General features: G+C 41.7%; 1 protein-coding gene across 1 annotated transcript in view; it reads right to left on the bottom strand.

The window, feature by feature from the left end:
* Positions 1 to 6,486: 6,486 nt before the first annotated feature.
* LOC139345023 (protocadherin Fat 3) overlaps positions 6,487 to 21,028 on the bottom strand; it is a 62,990-nt gene continuing 48,448 nt past the window's right edge. The window contains exons 46-52 of the mRNA XM_070983470.1: positions 20,188 to 20,344; positions 18,670 to 19,086; positions 17,277 to 17,532; positions 12,938 to 13,036; positions 12,159 to 12,218; positions 11,834 to 11,872; positions 6,487 to 8,289 (exon numbers count right to left, since the gene is read on the bottom strand). Of these exons, the coding sequence (XP_070839571.1) occupies positions 7,529 to 8,289; positions 11,834 to 11,872; positions 12,159 to 12,218; positions 12,938 to 13,036; positions 17,277 to 17,532; positions 18,670 to 19,086; positions 20,188 to 20,344 (1,789 nt within the window). The 3' untranslated portion in view covers positions 6,487 to 7,528. The remainder of the gene's footprint in view (positions 8,290 to 11,833; positions 11,873 to 12,158; positions 12,219 to 12,937; positions 13,037 to 17,276; positions 17,533 to 18,669; positions 19,087 to 20,187; positions 20,345 to 21,028) is intronic.

Raw genomic sequence — 21,028 nt, 5'->3', positions numbered from 1 at the left:
ATATTTGTATTGCAGTCATGGATACAAACAAAGACATCTAATCTTCTTGCAGTACTTATTGAGATGAAAAACAGGTTTGGAGGAGAAGCAGGCTGCAGTCTCGAGCAGCATTCAGTATGGATACAGCATGTAGTGATCCTGCAATTCATTTTGAAATGCAGTGATGACAAAAATATGTTTATTTAAGGTTTGTGGATGTGAGAGAAAAGTCTGATTACCATGTGGACCATTCTTTGCTGTGAATAATTTATGCATGTATTAGATGAAATGCAGAAAAGGTGCTATTTGCAAATGTACCTGTACTGTGTTCAATATTTAGCCATGCTAATGGACTGGCTGTATCAATGGCAATGTTGCTCTGTTGGTCAGGTAATCTGAACGCTTTGGTCCAGAATCAGGTTGAATTGTCTCTACAACAGTTGAATGACTTGGCATGAAGTTTTCCACAGACATTGGCTGTCCTCTGAGGATGAATCCTAATAATGGACGCTAGCATTTAGCAGCTAATCGCTGCGCCAAAGTACATCACAGAGCTGCTGGGGTGGCTATGGACTACAATAAGAGATAATTGAAATTAGCAATACAGCTAACTTTGGTACCACATTTTGATCATCTTTCTAAACATATCTATGTTATACATAATTGATTTATTAATGTTACTAAAGCTCAGTTAAATGCAACTAATAAGAACACCTTTCAGACTGACCAGTGTTAATCCTCCTGCATCAGGGCACTTGGTTTGTCTTTTATAGCCAGTTCTGATGGGCCATTTCACCATTTATCTGTACTTAAATCTGTTTATTTACAACCATTCAACATTTATAACTGCTCATTTGATTAATTCCTGTAGCACTCTTTTTTTAATAATGTTTATATTTTCAGATGACTCACTTCTTACTAACTAAGGCTGCTGTCTTATTTGAGAATGAGAAACCTGTGAACGCTCAGCACTGATAGTCTGTATGTGTAGCTACAAGAAAAATGTTTTTAGAATGTGAAATATATCGTATTAACCCCTTAAAAAAGGGCACATGATTAGAAAGTGCCATCATAACATGGAGCATAGCTTGTTGGTGTTGTTATATTGAGTGATTGCTTTGAATAATCACTGGGAATCATAGTCACTCTATAACTGGCTTGTCTGTCAGCCCATTAAGCTTTGTGGTACAAAATCTCAAAAGCACAAAAATACTGTGCGAAATTTGGTGGAAAATGGTCCCTAAACCAAGAAATGCTTAAAGGGATTTTGGTATAATCTGGATTTGGAATTTCTTCCATTAGATTATCATTTTACAGCCACGGCACAGAGACTTAGAGGGCCGAGGTGGAAGTTATTAATCCCAGTATGTGTGCAGTGTCAAGAAGTAATTTAAATTTAAAATGTCTTTGTTAGGAATAGTGTCTTCAGGTGTGACAGAAGAATTTGTTTCGGCAGTGGTTTGTGCTCCTCGGCTGCCTGTTAGGTGAGTTAGTCTCACAATCTCACGTGTTATGACTATTCTTACATTCGAGTCATCAGCTGGACTATAAAGGTTACTACCACAGGCATTTCACGCTTGCACAGTTCAACAAGGACCTTATAAAAATCCTACAGTTGTAGCAACTTCAGCAAATCTAGATGCTTATTCTGCGGGCGAGCATAAAAACCCCCTGATGATCAAAGCACAATATAGAGCAGACCTCCTTTTTACCAAAATCAGATATCAGCAATCTCGAGGGTGACAGCATACCAATTCCTCAGAGCTAAAGCAGATAACAAGCTGAGCTTTGAGGCCCATGATGCAGCCAAATTTCTCCACAGAATTTTGATCCATCATTCTGTCTCACCTCTGTTTAAGACAGCATTTCTTTACAAGATCAGAACAAACTGGGGAGCACTGCAATAAAGTCCGACATGGTGACACTGAAGGCCCCTGCCAAATCAGCATATCAGAGCTCAAGCCAAGACTTGCAGAGGGTAAAATAAACATATCCCAGATAATGGGATTCAGCTTTCTCAGTGCTCTTTGTATACTTTGCAGAAAGTGGCCATTTCCATCCAGAGAAATGTCCCAAAGTTAGAGACAAGCACCATCTTTTTTATGTCATATTGCAGTGTTCAATACCAGCTGAGTTGTGGCATAATCCAATGACATTTATGCCCTTTCATCACACAAGAAAATCCAATAAAGGACATGAAGTACGCAGCAGAGCAGCAAACTTGTCTCACACATAGCCATTTTGCAGGCATATGCCAGAGGATTGCCATAGTAATAATCTGTTAAAACAGCAGGGGGAGGGGGTTGATGGGATGCACAGCCTCTTCTACTCTGTCACACACGGCTGAGGGCCATGTTTTGATGAGAATTCATATTGTCATACATGGTCATGACCCCTTACCATTCAATTTTCCCATCCCCCCGTTGGCTTGTTTTAGCAGTGTAGGCGTATTGTGTCTGATTATAGGCTACTCACAAGATTAAAGTTTTCTTGAATAATACATGCGATGAAATTGCTTGAGACACTGACCGCATTTGTAACCATGTTGGTCACGTGAGTGCTGTGCATGCATGTTTGACTGTGTGCCTGTGGGTTTGTGTGCATGCATGTGTTTGTCATCTGAGGCAGATGTTAGGCACATAGATTAGGTCTGTCTGGGTGTGTAATCCTGGTGTTACTGAGAACAGCGTGGATTTATAATCACCCACACAGCTACCCCTCAATAAGCAGAAACTGGGGAATCGTAATCTCTCTTTACTTTTCCCACTTCTCTACTCATCTCTCGCCTTTCTTACGTGATCTATCTGTCATTCCCCTCCTCCTTTATGTAACATCCTTTCATCCCTCTGTCCATCCCATCCCTTCGCTGCTGTGTCCAGCCAGATCTGGAGGAACGTCATTGTGAAAAAAAGGAGAGAAGAAGAAGGAGGGGGGAAAAAATCAGGGTTGTGGGGGTAGAAAGAGGTTTTAAGTGGCTTAGCTGACTGATGGTGTAAATGCCAGATGGTCCAATGAAAAGCCTGCAGAGCTAAAGGGACTGGCAGGTCCTCATCGGTTTCCTCTGATGCATGATGAATAAACACAACAGTCACTTTGTTTATTGCTGTCTCCCTCTGTCTCTCTTCCCTCACACGCCCTCGGTATTTGCCTTTGGTTTGACCCTGTGCCTGTCACTAGGACAGCCAGCATGCTTGGAATACGTTAAACAAGCAGGATGGTCATCAAAAGAGTGTGCCAGAGAGAGTATGTAAGTTATTGGGACATGTTGCATAATCCTTGTCAGAATAATTTAATAAGCTGTGAATCTGGGTGAATAAATTGCTTGTAGTATTCGCCTCCCTCTGACCAGACAGCAGCACTATTTCTACCTGTGGTCCGCTGTTTACATTTTTGCTGTTGATTCAGTGTGTACCGCATGCACGGCTAGAGGCAGAGGTAATGTTATGTAAGGTTTTGTCTGTAAGGATGCATGTCCTGTGGGTAATGAGTCTTCTTATTCTCCCTCGGAGGACCCAAATGAAGGCAGAATCAGCGCAAAAAACCTCACAAATGAATGGGTGGATTCACAGAAAACTGACACGCCACCTGCACCTTTTAGAGACCTCTCACTGGAGACATCTTTAGCATATTATGCTAATTGATAAAATCTCATTTTCTGTGTTCCCTTGTTGTGACAGGCAGGGGTAATAGAGGAAACATAAATTCAGGTGTTGTGATCGCATTGCGGAGCAAAGCAAGCTGATTATTTTTAGGTGGTGAAGTTGGTAATAGGAGTTTTAGAACATTTCCTGCAGTGCCAGGTTTCATAGAGTTTTATGTGCATTTTACACAGTAATGCGTAAATTTTTCCTGGGCTGAAGAAAATAAAAATTCATCTCCCTCGAGTTCTGCCTTGTACCTGTTTGTGTCTTTTGTGGTTCATGGTTCCTGCAGGGAGAGAGAATAGAACTGGAACAAGCCAGCCAACATTTGACTATGAGCTATTTCCATCTATTGCACTGACACAAACTGGCATGCACTAAAAGATATATGAAGTGTTTCCCTCAAAAATGATATCCACTGTTCAAAAAATGTAACAGTTACTCTGACAAAATGACTGCTGTCATGAAAATACTGCTACTGCTGCAGCTGGTGGCTATCGTAAAATGTACACTTTGCAAATAGTCATTTTAAAGGATGTAATGACGGATTCTTGAAACATTTCTAAATAATTTTAATGTAGCTATTCCTCTCCCAGACCTCAGATACTCCACCGAATCCTGACTTATCTCATACCTGAGCATTATATGTTTAGGAGTGGGCGACTGCTTATTCTTGTGTCAAGTAACTCTGCTCTCTGTAGCACTGCATCAAGTAAACATACAGTACTTGGGGAGCAGGCATGTTCATGTGAGACAGCCATCATGCATCTGTGCTACAGTGAACACACACACACCCACACTCACACACACACATACACCTCCTTACCCCTAAATTGCCCAAAATGTGTTGTCTGTGACAGGGGAAATGAAATACAAACATGATCAGGGGGATGTGTGGTTGCCATGGGAATGTTTTCTGGCAGACAGTCAGCTCGGTGGAGTTCATACGAGGAGGGTTGGAGGATAACAAGGACAAAGTTTGTGTGTCAACTCCACAGGGGGGAGGGAGGAGAGGAAATAATCAAAAACCACAAAGGTTCCTCGATGCATCAGTTGTTAGTTAGAGATAGAGTGAGAGTGGAGCACACTGACCATCGCCAGCCTCCAACCTTTTGTCTCCAAACAAGAATTAATAACTGGTCACCTTTTGAAGATGTAGATGAAGCGATTAAGAAATGTCACCTTACTCGCCAGTAGCAGACCTTGTAGCATCCAGTAATTAAAGCTGCTTTAATTTGGATTATGTGCAGAGGCGCATGTTCTATTAATCAAATACATGTGGAGGCTGTGGATTGTGGTTTTCATTTTTCATGCGTGGCTAATGGCTGGTGTACAAGACTCATAAAACATTTCTGCACAGATCACAGATAACGTGCTTTTAGAGATCCACGGTTTGATCATAGCTCTGGGTCAGTGTGGAAAAAAAAAAACTGTAACTCACAGGAACAAAGAGTGCCACACAATAAGCCGGATACATCTATTCAAGTCAGCAAAGAAATCAGTTCCTGAGGTAAACAAAAGGGCATAATGAGCGGATTAAGCTGAAATCTGCTCAACTGATGACAGTGTAGAACAGCCAAAGCAATCTAAGTCATGATCGTAATACCCCTTTCAAATGATTTCAAAATAAAATTTATTGTCTGACTGATGATACAGTTTATGCACTTAACATTCCAGAAGACATTCTCACGCCTTCGTGTCTCCTCAGGACATCGATGACTTTAAGCTCTGCTAAATGAATCTGCCAGATTCCAGTTGGGAAGGAAAGAAAAACGTATAAGAGGCGTCACAAGACTGACTTGATAGGATTAAATATTTTGTGGGTATTATTCATCCCATGTAGCCTGCGTTGAGACATAGCTCACCTGCCTCAGCACAGCAGGTACATTATTCACCCTTAAGACGGAAGCCGTTTTCTCTTTCCAGTAGAGTGTGACTCTGCTTGATTGGAGCATATTCTTCAAGTCCTTGTAATGTGCAGCCACTCAAACATCCACAGCGGCACATAAATATTGTGCTTCAGCAAGTCAGCGACCTGAAACAACTTTAAATCCGGTAGACTTGAAAGGTGCTTTGCAAGATGATTCAACTGCAATGGATGGCAATGAAGTAGTAAAACAAGACAGCAAAGGTGTCTCACGTGTCAGCGGCGCTGATTCACAGCGTTGAGGTTCTAGGGCTAAATTTCAGCCTTTGCTGAATTTGCTGCTGTTCTGTTTGCATGCTCTCACAGTATTCCTGGTGGGTTTCCTTCCACAGTCCACAGTCATGAAGGCCAGGTGAACTGGAAACTGTAAAGTGCCCACAGGTGTGAATGTTTTTCGTTTTTTTTTCATGTGTTGGTCTGACCTGCCCAGGATGTTTCTCTGCCTGTTGCCCGATGCAAGCTGGGACACGCTTCAGCAACTCACTTACAGAGTAGACCTGAATAGGAATGGGAAAGGCTGATGAATGGCCGGATGGATACATCTTCATTAATATACATGTACAGAACATTCTGTGTGATGCCGATGGTAATATCTACTCCATCCTCGAGTACAAAATGGTTTTGGTGTGTGTATTGTTTGCTGTTTACATCCTTGTGTGTCTCACCACCACAAGGCATCTATTTCCATTTTAGATTAAACACAAGCGGTGTTTAAGCGGTGTCAATGCAGCTGTTTCTATTACAATCTCTAAAGGCATCTAGCCTGGCTTTTTCACAACCCATAATCCTTAAATGCTCCTATTACCTGTTGTGCCTGTGTTCCAAAGTTGCTTCATATGTAAGTTTAATTCCACTTGCATTCCCTCTGTTGTGTGTGTGTGTGTGTGTGTGTGTGTGTGTGTGTGTGTGTGTGTGTGTGTGTGTGTGTGTGTGTGTGTGTGTGAGGGAGGACCACAGCAGCATAGCACACATATCTCTGCATTTCCACATAACTCTCTAACCCTTTGAACACATGAAGCCTGAAAATTCACATGTACATGCCAGGTGTAAAGTGGGCTAAATTCTATCCGAAGCCTTGCTAAAAGCTCAACTTTGGCAATATATACAAAGTACATAATGTACATTGAGAGGATCTGTATTCATAAGTGAATCTGCATGAGTTAAAATGAGAGGTCAAAGCTGTGGCTGATTTGCATAATTAAAACAACAAATATATATATATGTATATGTAGCATTACCTAAAGTGCTGCACTTCATACTGTAGTTATATGAGCCAGATATCCCTGATGTGTGTGTTGATGAAGAGGCTCATTAGCGACCAAACAAATTATTAGTGTATTTAGAAAATAAACAATCAAAAGAATTTGGATTGAATAAAGATCTCCTGGTATCGTCTCATGGTAAACTTAATAGCATCTCTGAGGCTACATCTGGGATGTGTGTTCTCTCCAAAACAACCCCAAGCAAGTGTCAATAAAAATAAGAAATGCATTACATGGTTGAGCTACCAGAATGATTGTGTGTTTGTGTGTGTGATTCAATAGAACGATGTATGAAATGTGCGATAACATATGTACATACATTGGCATTGTCTAAAACAGGGACAGCCTGGCTCCTTTCCTATTTTGATGTTAATAAATGCTGTGCTCCAGCGATTCTATAAATAATAAATGTAATAGCATTGATTCACAGCCAATCTCAGCTAACTCTCATGCAGCACAGGTGAAGGCGTCTACACAACACATATATTTCCTCTTATTCCTCCAGCTTGTAAATGAGCCAGGGGATTGGTGGTGGATTAGTGTTTGCTTACAGCGGGATAATAATGCCGGATAATAAAAGTATATATGGTAATATTCTCGTTTAATTATTTCTAGGTGGTGTAGTATTATAAATGTCAAGTATAATCAGAGAGGGTCATTGCCTCTCTTTCATTTATAAAGGAATATTAAATATATTTGTTTTAGTCAGTCTTGTGTGCTCATTTGAATCCATCCCAGTCTGTTGTGGGTTCGGATCTGGTCGAGGCTCTGTTTATTCGCGTGGCTCTCCTGGCTCTGAGGGACACCAGGTTCAGTAGTCTCTCGAGCTCGTCCCCAGAACCTGCCAGACTGCTGGAGCCAAGCCCTCCGCGATCCTCCTGCGACCCCCTCAACTCCCCTGTCTGTAAGTCCCACGCTCTGAGCGGAGGCAGGAGTTGAGCCGGATGCAGGTTGATGCCTGGCGGGCTTGAAGGGTACCCTTCGTAGGCTGGTCGGGTCGGGGGTAGAGTGTCATAAAGGCTCTCTGTGTCTTCACTTTGCTCTGGCTCGTGGCTGGACTCTTGGTATTCCTCATAAACAGGCGAGGAGCTGTCTTCACAGCTGTCATGGCTGCACAACTGCTGATGGTCTCTGTGGTCCTGGCGCACCCCCATGTCTCTGCTCCTGCTGCCTGGGTTCTTTCCTTCCCCGTCATGCCGTCTCTTTTCTTCTCTGTCCAGGATGCGTTTCCTCTCCCACCCGCCCGACTGATTCCTCTCCCACTGGAAGGTCCTCTTCTCGGTCTCCTGTCCCCGCTCTTGGCCCCTGTCACCGCCGTAGCCCATCACTCTGTAGTCCAGCTGGAGAGACCGCGTGCTGCCTCCTCGTCTGATGTTCTGCTGGGTGTCACTGAGGTCGTAATGGGATCCCACCTCTGGCGGACGCAGACGTGACGGTGACAACCAGCTCGAAGTCTGACTGGAAGGCTCCCAGCGGTATGCTGTAAAGAAAAGGACAGAAAGAATAAATCTTTTGAAACAGTCTGAAATAGCTTCAGTGACCAATACTATGTTTTAATGGAACAACAAGTAGAGAGATGACCTACTTAAGAGAGTTAAGAAAGGGATTTCAGTTAACATACTGTGTTAGGAGCCCGAGGCTTTATTCCCTGGACAAACTACTGCTGCCAAATCACTGGAAGTATGTAGTACTCACTCGAATGTGTAACGTTACAAATAGCCATTCGGTGCTGCACAGCGCAGGCTAGGAATGAGATTATCTTTCTAATAGGATCAGCCTGTGAAAGGTGCCACATCAATAAATCACCTCCCTTCTGAAACAACAGTATCATCACAATCTTATCTTCACGAGCCAAGTGAGGTGACACCAGTGAATAAGTTTTTGTGAATCAGTTACTGGAGGGACTGATCTGAAGATGTTCACAATTAATCAAATAATCAAATGACTGCAGATTCCCCCCCCACCCCCACCCAAAGCCACAGCAGAGAAGTCTAGGCGTAAAAACACACACGGTGCCAGGATCTGGGATTCACTGCCTCCTGATAAACAAACTCCTTTACCCAAAAGAAAAAATGTCAGCCAATTTCCGTTACATTAATGAATAGCCTGTGCATACACTCTGCCTTGGTGTGTTTGTTTCTATTTTTCTCCTTTCCAGTTTTTTTTTTTCTGCTTATTATCTACTCCCTTGATCTTTTTTTATTTTCACAGAAATGTGTTGCTTGTTAGTCGTTTGTGCTGCATGTCTGCGAGTATTGTTTGTGTCTGTGATGAAGCGGGAGGCTCGTGAATGGCTGCCTCTCATTGTGTCACTGTGGAGTTTACTAGTGTGCGTTCTGCGGGAGTGCGCGTGTCAGTTGTGTAATTGCTCCGATTCTCATTTAGAATTTATTAATGTGCAAATAAAATCTGTTGACAAAATTCCTATTTTCTACCTCTGAGCTCGTGCTGTTAAGTGGGCTGATGCAGAACTCCCTGCTAATCCACTACTTCCTTCAAACTACAGCATGCAGGTTGCATAATTCATGGTTGGGTTAATGAGCTGTGAGTGAAAAAAATATATTGATGAAGTGAGAGAACCCGGAGGGGTCATCCTCTGTGTGGGACGAAGAGTGCCCTTCATTAGCAATGCCTACTCCTGCTATATAATGCATGACACATGTGGACGGAGATATCTAATAGACTGCCGTGCCAACAAACCACAAAAAATGTGGGAGTTCTCACTGTATGCCATGCTGCTCAAACATTGGCTAGAATGTTTTCAAATGAAAGGTTTAAGGGCTAAAAAGTAAATTGATGCTCTTACAATCCGCAATGTACTCTTTGATGAACTCTACACAAATCTCATCTTTGCTCTGCAGGTGGTGACTCGCTGTCAGTGAAGTGGAAAACAAAACAAATATCTCATGGGACAGGAAGCCTTTGATGATGAAATGCTCTTCTCACAGAAACAACTGAATGCAGAAAGACACGGCGAATTATGACATGGAAGAGAACACAGTCGACAACAGGAGAGGGAGGCAGGCGCAGAGCCATTTAGCGCCGGTGCGTGTAAACAGGCAAATACACACACAGACAAAGTGTACACGTGCACTCTAATGTACGCGCGAGCACATGCTATCTCAAGCAAGTGACATTAATGATATGTCAAATGGAGGCTGAAAATTTCACAGCCCATTTCGACAATAACAGACATGAACGCTGCTCGGTTCAGATTTTTTTTCCTCTTACTAAATTCTGTTTTATGCAGTCGTTTCGGTACTACTCTATGTTTGGCTTGAGCACAAACATATGAGAATATATACTCTGTCTAAAATAGGAAATATATGTTTGCACATAGGTTCTATTAACACAAAGGCAGTGAATCCATTGAGTTAGTTGGAGCAAGCTACTGGACAGCAATTTCATTCATCATTTAATTCTCTCTGAAATAAAAGCTTCTTATGCATCTCTAGGCTGGCAGAGACACAGATGCAGTCTTGCTGTGGGTGAGTAGTGAACTGCTTTGTGGACCTAGTAAATTACATGCAACTGAGAACAAACAGACTTGGTAACTATGAGCCAATTAATGCTGGTTTTAAGACTGCAGCGCCAGCAAGTGACGAGAGCACAGGGATCGCGCAGGACAGGTGCGACTGCCCTGATCTTTGTCTGAGCAAAAGCATGCATTTGGTAAGAGGGGAAAGTCAGTGTTCAGCTTGTAGAGGATGCCCCATTTAGAGTGAAAGGGAAAGTGTTTGAAGCTGCCTTCTCCTCTGCCATTCTATGTGGGTGTGAGGCTTGGCTCAAAGTGCCCCTAAAATCCACTGAGACCCTCCACAAGGCCGGGGTTACGGATTTGCTTGGAGTGGGGAGCACAACACCCAAGTTGACAGAGTTATTAAATGTCAGCATAACTTAAATGATCTTAATCAGCTATTATATGTACATGTACATGCCTGAAGTAATTACTGTATGTGTTAAGAGGATTGTTTGAGAGAATATTTTGGAGAGTATTTTTGATCTAAGGTCTTTATTTGATCATCAGTTTTTTAATGAAAACATGTTGGACTTGCGTTTGAGTTTGATTGAATTTCATAGATAGAGTCCAGCATCAAATCCACTCCTCCAATCTAAATCCTATCAAACCTCTTTTTGTTTTAGTTTTCAGCAGTTGCAAGTAATTAAAGACATAAATAACTTGATTTAGTGAAGAGCTTTCTCAGCTTTTGTTGGCGAAGAAAGCGGAAACGCAGCAGTTTTGAGTGGAGGCCTAATTAGTAATTCACAGTATTGACAATCAATCTCAACCTGCAGCTACAATCTGGAGCTGAAATGAGCAGCGGGAAATTAAATGTTGCATATGTACATCTAACACATGAGCCAAATGTTTTTTGTGAGTTTCTGGAGGCCTTGATTCAGAGGTCACAATATTGATATGATATTTGTGACCGTTATATGACAGATTCTGAATACTAACACTCGCATTTCGGTGTGGGAGCTTTGCTACGCTGTTGGTGTTGTCATCCTGTAAAAACACACAGATCACTCAGAGAGGGGTTTGAAAGTGGGATTTCTGTTTAAAACAAAGCTGAGCACAGACATAAGCTCGCACGGAGCACATTAAGCAGACACCAGCTAACAGTTTCATTGTGGCCTTTCATCAGTTTTCTGATGGAAGAGCCTTGTGGATACTGAGAACCAACAGAACCACCAATCAGAAACGAAGTACAAGTAGGAAGCACAACTATAAACTGGGAACCTACTTTTACATTCAAAGTCTGTGTATTGAAAGAAAGAAAGAAAGAAAGAAAGAAAGAAAGAAAGAAAGAAAGAAAGAAAGAAAGAAAGAAAGAAAGAAAGAAAGAAAGAAAGAGAGAAAAAGGCGTGGACAGAAATGGTAATCTATGCTGTATGAAAAAGTATTCAGAGAAAATAATGTAAAGAATACAAAAGGTTGGGTTTTGGGATCAGAGCTTGAGAAATAAAGCCAAAGGGATGGCAAGTTAATAAGATGTTTTTCAGTTGCTTTGCAACTCACTCACCAGGGCTGTTCCGCCGCTGTTCTTTGTCCATGTTCGACACTACAAAGGGAGAGAGAAAGCGAAAGTCAGAGAGAGACTGAGACAAACAACACAGAAACCAAAGGGAAAAAATTGAAACACACAGAGATCCAGTGCTAGAAACTGACAAAAATATTGGAAATCTGAGCAGGATGTTTGATTCTGAATAGAAAAGGGGATTGAACAGCGGCGGCTTGGCTGCATTCAGAACATTATATCTTAGTGTTACACCACTGAACAAACACTTTGGCATCAGGAGACAGACAGAAACGAGACAGAGGAGTTAACAGAGGATATTCTTTCATACCTTCACTTTCAATATTATCAACAGCGTCATTGACGAGACGTATGACTGTCACTATGGAGGCTAGGCGGAACACAGAGAGAGAGACAAAGAAGAATAGTAACAATATCAGTGCCTTTATGAAGAGAGGATGATTTCATGTGCTGGGGTGAAATGCAGAATGTGTGTGTGCGTGCACATGATGGGAAAGGTGGAGACATGTTAACATGTTTCTATGCATGTGTGTGTGTGTCCTATAGGAGAGTGGAAGAGACATGAGGACTTGTTTCTGTGCAGCTACACTAATTAGACGGGAAACAAAGCATCTCCATGGGTTCCCTATCTGAAAAGCCACACACCCACACACATGATCATTAGGGTGTTTGGCTCCCAACCTCTTACACTTGGCCAAGGAAAGATCAATGGTATTGAGTTATCTGGGAAAAAGGCACTCACATAGAATTTCAAGAAAAAGGGCTAAACAAAATTTTTTTTCCCTTCACTCAAGACCTGTGCATTAGTCTTTGATGTATTTTTATATATGGATTTGGTTGCATTAAGGTATCTCTCATGATTTCCACTGGTCTATGTCTGCTTGCTTCTCAATATGTTAATAATAGTTGATGCACTGTGGTGGAAGCGCAAAGTGGGCTGTTCCTACATCCAGGGAATTTTATCTACAGCAGTGACGCTCAGACTTCCCTTTTTCTCTTCCTTTGAATAAGTCTTAAAGATCTTGTGCCAAATGAGAAAAAAAAAAAAAAACTACGTGAATGTTGTATGCTGGGTTGTTTGAGTCTTACCATTGTCATCGAAGGACTCAGAGGTGTAAGAACTGAGGGAGTGCTCCTCCGAGGTGGAGTCTGAGAGACACGCCACCTCATCCACCAGCTCTGACACACCTAATGTACCAACACACACACACACACACACACACACACACACACACACACACACACACACACATTGATTTCCATACTCCTTCTGGAAGCATTTTCCTCTGAGCCGACGAGCAAGTTCCCCTCAGAATTACAGGCAAATTAAAGATTGTTAAGCTGATATAAATGTGTGTGCATTTAAAGACTCATTGAATGCTGTAATCATTCTTTCTGGCCGCCCTGGCTGTGCAGAGATCCCTTCCTGGCATGGCTCCAAGGTAATATGAGGCTTATGCAGTCTGAGTTAGCCAAATCAAGTGGGTAGACACTGGATTTGGCACTTGAATGAATTTTTGCATGAAACAAGGACTGTGGATTTTCCCATCTCTTACGCTGAGGGGATGTCAAAAGGAGAAATGATTGCAATGACCAAAAACTCTTTCAATGTACATGTGGGCATGTTTTATTGTTTTAATATAGACTTGGAAGGTCTAAACCGATCTTTTAATATCCATCTATTCATTCCTCCACTCATCTGTCCAGATAAAGAGAGATTTACACACACACAAACTATTCAAATTTAAAGACTATTTAAGTTGCAGTACACTCAAAATGAATTTTGGCCTTCTCCCAAAGGCTTCCTCACTTTGGAGTACAGTATTTTCACCAAATCCCACAACACTCACTGCAACTCCAGGTCTGCTCATTTAATGCCGTCTGCACCAGCTGGAGGATTCGTGGAGGGTAAGGACCACAGAGTTACTTGTTCTAGTGTGGCGGAGTGCAGCAGATGTGAAACACAAAGTCCTCCAAACAGCAGGTACATTGGAAAAATACAGTCCAAACTGCTTATGCTGCAGTAATCAAAGCTCTTATTTCCAGCCACAAACCTGACATTTCGTCCGTGCGAAGAAGTCAGATGAAATTTCATTTGGAGAAAGCTGCCAGACCTTGGGTCCCAAGTTAGCCTTAACCTTCGTGTCTTTAGTGGCAACATTTCAAATAAATAGATGTTTACAAGTCAGTGTGATTGCTGACATTGTTTTCCTTTGCTGAGAAGGAAAGGGGGGATGGGGGGGTGGGGGGGGTCTGAACTGACTAAGTAATTGTTTGAGAGGCAGGGCAGGTACTCAGGTGCCCCAATGCCTTTAGATAAAGATGCAATGAAAACTGTCTGTAAGCCTGTCTGATAAGGCAAGACGCAGGTACATTCCTCTACCAGGTGCTCTAATCTAGCAGCAATAAAACGCCTGGCTTCACATTAGTGTTCAAACTGGGACAGAGCTACAGACGACCACCAGAGTGGAAATCATTTGCATGGGCTATAGCAACAATTCTATTTGGAATATAAAGCTGCTCAGAAATAAGAGCTGGCAGCTCTGCTGATGTGATTAAAAGTAACTTTTGGCAAAACGAAAGAGGCTTTATGTTGATAGGTGGAACAAATAGGAAAGAGCAGAAAGAGAAAAATGTTTACTTTTCACTGCCACTTTTGCCGAATCTAAATACAGTTAAAGCACTGACCTTAATGTGTGAAATTGAGTATCCTTTTATTCCTTGTCTCAGTCATAAGTCTGGTAATTAAAGACGATAAGTTCTCGTTTAGCTGCTTATATTAAGACACAGTAAATAGTGATGCATTGAGACGTATTTTGTTATGGAAAAATAGAGCCTTCTAGACAAACGTGTTTCTGTTCCTTAAACTAAGCTGCAGTTAGTGCACGAGCACAACATCTGAAACTTTAAAACCACACCCAGTGCTGTTTTCTGAAATCCTGAAAATGCATAAATTGAGCTACTGTGCTTTCCAGCTCTTTCAGCTGTTGCTTTATAATACAGTCGCACTGGTAAACAGCTTTCCCCGTTTGACAAAGCAATAAACAATTTGTCAGTGTACCTTGGTAGCAGGGATTATTTTAAGAGGTTTTGTGATTGGTGGCTTGCTTCTCATATCTGGGCACAGCATGTCTTTGTCACCCTTGTCTGCCACATCTTCTAGCATCCGCTTGTCTGTCTCGAAATTGTGCTGCACACTGGATATTCTGCAAACAAGCAGCCAGGGCTTGGCCCATCTTGTAACCAAAACCATACTCTATCCGCGAGGGCCAGGATGTCTGGACGTCAACTTTAGCTTTCCGATCCCGAGCTAGGTGGTCGTGGTCCAGTGCGTACAGAACAAGTGAAATGCGCCTGTGGGAATGTGAGCAGTAAGGCAGTACCATCAATCAAACTAAATAAGAAAGGCAGCGCAGCAGCGACTGGTCTAATTCAGCATGCAGGTGAGGGGACACTTATAGACTAGAGCTTTATGCTTTTTTACATAAAAGCTTTTTTATTCTATATTTCTTTTCCATTTATTTTCTTCCCTCACACATGCTCATTTGTTATTGTGCCAGCGACTACCGCCATGTGCCAATGTTGGCAGCCATGCCTGAGGTTACGGACCCGACCCTCCCTGCTCTAATCCTAACACTAACCCTCAGCCAAACCTCATTCTCATCCTGGCCCCAAACTTTTTAAATCCCCTGCACTTTTCTTATTGTGAGAGCCATCAAAACAATCTTCAGGAGCTGAACAGGTAAACCTTCACATTACACCTCAGTTAATAATGTTTAAGTAAGTTGAATTACTAATGAATTAATTAGCACAAGATTTGGTTTGGCTCCCTTCACCTTTTCCATTATTTTTTTCTAATCTTTCCTTTCAGACCAGTTTACAGCATTTTAATTGGAAATAGTTAATACCACTAATACTAAACCAAACCTAGGTCTAATTCCAACCTTCAAAAGTTTCTAGTCTTCTATTCAGCAACCAAAACAGCTTCATAAATTGCTTTCTGTAATTAGTCCTGTTAGGGGTCAAGTAGTATTTACAGCATTTGGACTGCTAAGCCTCCAGAAAGAGGGTTTACTCCATCTACACTATGAGACTGTTTCTGAGACGCCTCGGTCGCCACAAAATCATGAAGCTTGTATTAAAACTATATGTCTTTGCAAAAACCCTGAAGATCGATATCAGAACATGCTTCTTCAGAGAGGGCACAATTGCCAAAAACTGAGCAATATGGGACCTGAAGTATTTTCCCAGCATTCCATTATTCATTCCTTTTTATTTATTCATGAGCAGCAGGTAGTGACAGAAAAACGACCAATATGCTTCCTCACGTATTGACTTGTGCCATCTATTGCAATATTCATTATGAGACTTGTTTGTGGGTGCCGTGGAGTAAATATATAACTGTTTACAATTGATTAATCAAACTGGCAGTTAACACTGGAGTCATTAATGCAATAAACTGAATATTAGTGCGCTATAAGCATCGTCACATATTAATTAATGGACTGTGATATTGCTGTGGCCCCTCAGGGCATATGCTTTTCTCTTTTTTTTATGCATACACTCGACAGGGGAGCAAAAAAATAAAATAACTTATTTCCCATTCCTACAGGAAGAAATCAATAATTAACAAGCAGGAAGTTCCCGCTGCAGGCTGTATTATTCAAACAACAGGTTGAACAGAGAATCGAAATATGTGACGTCTAGCTTAGCATGGAGAGGCAACGTGGTTATTTCATTGACAGAGAACAAACTGTGAACTGTGCTCTCGCTGTGGACAGCATTGGAAGCTAAATATCAGACTGAAGCTGAATTATCTGACAACGATTTCTCACCACTCTCCCTCGGTTTGTTGTCCCCTCGGCTGCCAAAGGTACACGTGAGGCAAACTCGGATTGAAAAAAAAAAAAAGAAAATGGTGGAAAACATTGCAGAAAAGTCAACTTTCTTTGTGTTCCAGCTAGTTTGATTTGGACTTTTTTGGAGCAAAAGTAGGACAAGAACATAGGACATCAGTTCTGGCTGATTACCCTGACCATTCAAACAGAAGTGCACAGGAGATGTAAGAGACTTATTCTGATACAAGAGGACATGATTGCCAATTTCAGCAGTGTACAAGAAAAGGAAGTTACACTATCGTTTATCACTCCCAGGAAGTAAATAGTAAAACTAAAATGAAATGATAAGAAAAATAAAAATACGAATTCTTTGCCACTCTTGCTTACTGTGGGCCATTTACTTTGATGTATGTGATCAAAAGGCATAGATCACTGTGAAATAAGCTCTCTGAGTGGAGATGATGGTGCGGGTGTAACACAATGACTTCACGGCCTGTGTACTCTGTGCCTTTTTGATCAGAGGTTAGAAACTGTGTGTGCATGCCAGTGTGTGTTTGTGTGTGTGTGCACGCACATGGTTGCAGTCTTACCCTGTGGACTGTTATCTCGCTGTGTTCTCTCCAACTCAAAAGCTCTCTGCCCCCATTCCTCCTCTCTCTCATCTCTCACCCTCTCCAGCCCTTCCTCCCTGGTTTCCTCGCCCTCCCAGGACACTTTGTGGGCCGGGCTGTGATCTGAGCGGCAGGTCGATGCTGAGGGGAGATTGGGCGCCACGCTGCACACTGCGATTCCCCTCCTATTGGCCACACCTCGGATATTGGACATGTCTGAGAGGAAGCTGCTGAACTGCAGAGAGGGAAGAAAGCTCCAATGAAAAAAGAGCGACCTAGCAACTATTAAAACACATCACTGAGCAGCACCATTGCACTGGGAAACATGTTCTTTCATTAGAATGAACATGGGCAATTTGAGTCAATGCCACATACATCGTTCTGCTCCCATAAATTCTCAGTCGTGTACCTAATGTGCGGCTCAAAATAGTCCCCAACAAATGCAATATTTATTCCTGTTTAGAAATGTTTGCTAAAACTTTTAGTACTCAGCTGTTTTAGGAAATTATTTAGCAGATTTTAAAAATAAGAAAGCAAAAGTATACATTTGTGACCCATTCTTAAAGATTTCCATTTCAAAGTAGCTTAATCTTTAAGTGCTTTTTAAAGCATTGTTGTTCTCATGCACATGTTTTCATCTGAGAAGAATGAGACAGAACCAGTGCAAGATGGTGCGGTTTATGCTTTCATCTCAGTAGCAGAGGTCTTTTTTAATACTACCACTGGGGGCGCCAAAGTCATGAATTTTCACATTCTTCACATGGCAGCTTTAAGTAAAAATTTCTTTTTCTGATCTTGTACGCTTGTTATCATATACTGTAGTTCCTGAAAATATTAAAAAAAAGTTTTTCGGAATCAGGGTCACAATAAAATTTCATTGTATATTTCAATCATATGGAAACTCCATCACTCTTCCTTCCTGCCATTGGAGCACGTATTTCATAATTCAACCCTGAGGACAGTGAACCCTTTCTCGAGTTCGCCATGGCTGTCTTTAATTTATACTGTAATCGTAATGGAGATACAATATCCTGGGTCTCTTTTAGACAATAAAAGAAATTGAATTACAGGAGTCCCGCATCATCAAAACGAGGTGCTGGAAGATATAAGCTGATATAAATATTGATACAATGATATAAAATTGATATAAGCCTTGGATTTTTATGTCATTTCTTTTATTAGTAGTAAAAATACGAATAGAATTTCAGATTTTTAAATATGGCCCACCTCTATTAGGCATTATTTTCTTTTGATTATTACTAAAACTGCTCTCTCCCAGTCCTGTCAGGTGATGGTGATGTTATGATGCAGGAAACAAAGTCATAAATTATAGTCTTCAATGCCAAAAATGCCCATGCATACTGCTGCATACCTGACTGCCCTCACTGGAGGTGGTCTTGTCACCATCCCCACTCCTCATGACCTGGTTGCTGAGTCCTCCTGGTTGAGGTGAGTGGGCAGTCGGACGCACCATGACCTGTGGAGGACCCCCAGTGCTGCCTCCCACCTCGCCATAGGTGCTCGTGGTCCCTGGTGAACCTGACACGCGCACGGCTTTAAACTCAATCCCTTCTGCCCCCATGCCGGTCTTGTGCAGCATGTAGCTGGTCTCTGTGGAAATAGCTGACACACCCATCACAGCCTGGGCCCCCGGGCCCGGGTCTGAGTCTTTCCTGAATTTGATTTTCTTCCTAAAGGCGATGAAGAGTATGAGGAGCAGAATGATGACAAAGGCAAGGACCCCAATGCCAATTATCTCTCCAGGTCCCACATAAGAAAGGGGCTCCGCCTGAGCAAAACGAAGAGAAACATCACAAAAATATGAATGGAACTGGATCTCCAAATGTATCACAGACTGGTGGAATGAACTCCATTCAGGAGATTTCCATTTTTAAAATTCATTTCTGCTCAGCTAAAGAACAATCATATATTTCCAACTTGCTGAGAAAACTCTACACCTGTTGGTATAATGAAACCTTTCCTTAAAAATTCTTGGCTTTTTGCCATCAACATTAGTAGTCTCCAACATTAGTACAGATTCCTTTAACATCCCCCAGGCAGCCATATGACAGCTGGAGTTAATATGCAAGTTTGATGGTGGAGCGCACAGATACAGAACAGTTGATCATCCACCCACAAGTGCTTTTAGGAGGGAGGTAAATGTAAATAAAGAAATCACATGTTGAAACAACCACTGGCGTTACATACATTTTACAAGCATTTTTTGTATTATGCTGTGTGTGTGTAGTATGCTGTTTCATCTACTTATTATTGCCAAGGACTGCAACAATCACATTTCTGGGCTTGCAGAATGCAACAAAATGATTGATGAGATTTAGAGTATGTGATAAGTAAATGCCATTAAAAAGGGGAACTTCTTATTCAGCTTCATTTCAAGCAAGAGACGGCCTCAAATGTCCTTAAAACAAACAAACAAAGCTAATATGCTGTATCTATTGGTTGTGAAGGCAGGCTAATAGGTTTTGCCCCAGTATGGTTACTTGCTAATTACAGTCTTCTTGGGAATAATGGCAGCACCTTCCTTCTCACAATGTGCAACATTAATTAGGCTTGCAGTCTCAATGTAAGGTATATAGTGCACGACAAAAGTCAAGAGCGTGACAACTTCAAATGGAAACTGTGATTTACCCATTACCACACTTTTATTCATCTGCTGCCGAGACAAACATACCAAGCTGGTGAATAAAGCTTCCCGGGAGGCCACGGCACACTCAAAATTCTCAACAGCTTCACTGAGTATGCCAAGTCCCATTAGGAGCAAGCTGACTGTACATAAAGGGAGCCGACAAGCTAGATAGTACTTCCTGGATTAGATCAGAGTAGATTCACTCCGACATAAATTCAGTTTCAAGTGTAGTTCATACAATACCTGCATGTCATCCCCTGGATCACCAGGTGTCTGATCGCCGCAAAACTGACCCTCGTACCCCTCTGAACAGTTACAGTAGAACGATCCGAACGTGTTGACACACTCTCCTCCATTTCCGCACTCGCTCTGGACGCACTCATTTACATCCTCATCACATCTGCAAAGGTGTAGACAAATAACTTGCTATGCATGGGAGTGGTGAAGTTGATTTGTATCAAAGTGAAAGAGGAGAATAAAAGATGAAAGTGTGACAGTGAGTTAAAAAGACAGAAACAAAATAAATACTTGGAGATCATCTTTTCAGGGGCCTTTCTTTTGCTAAATCAAGGGATTATCTCCACGGATCCCCTGTTATCCACAATTTACATGGTTCTGATTTAAAGAAATATGCCTGACTGCAAAAAAAAACCACACACATACTCTTGGATAAAGATGTAAATTACAGCAGAACATCACAAACATAATTTTACTCCACACATACGTGCTCATCTTAGCTTGTCATTTCAAACATGGTGCCCTGCTGTGAGGGAGATAGAAAATACGTGTATTTCTCTTTTCAATTATTTTTTCTTGATGGGATTTTCAAAACACTACAAAAGGTCTGAGGTAGGAAGAAAAAACACTTTTGAGTATTGCAAGAAGCTTTCTTGTATAACTATTCAAAGTTTTGCTTTAAAAAAGTCATTAAGCATATAGAGTACAAGGGCTGGGTATATTGGCCAGTGATATTCACTCATGAATATTTTAGAAAATGAATACTGTATACCCTCATTAACCTCAATGAAATCAGCAAGTTGTGTCATACTTGTATTATATCTATGAATGTATGATTGAGCTTTTG

This window comes from Chaetodon trifascialis, chromosome 16 (genome assembly GCF_039877785.1).
Source record: "Chaetodon trifascialis isolate fChaTrf1 chromosome 16, fChaTrf1.hap1, whole genome shotgun sequence".
NCBI classification, from domain to species: Eukaryota; Metazoa; Chordata; class Actinopteri; order Chaetodontiformes; family Chaetodontidae; genus Chaetodon; species Chaetodon trifascialis.
The sequence above is the reverse complement of the archived record's forward strand: the minus strand, read 5'-3'. Positions and strand labels throughout refer to the sequence as shown.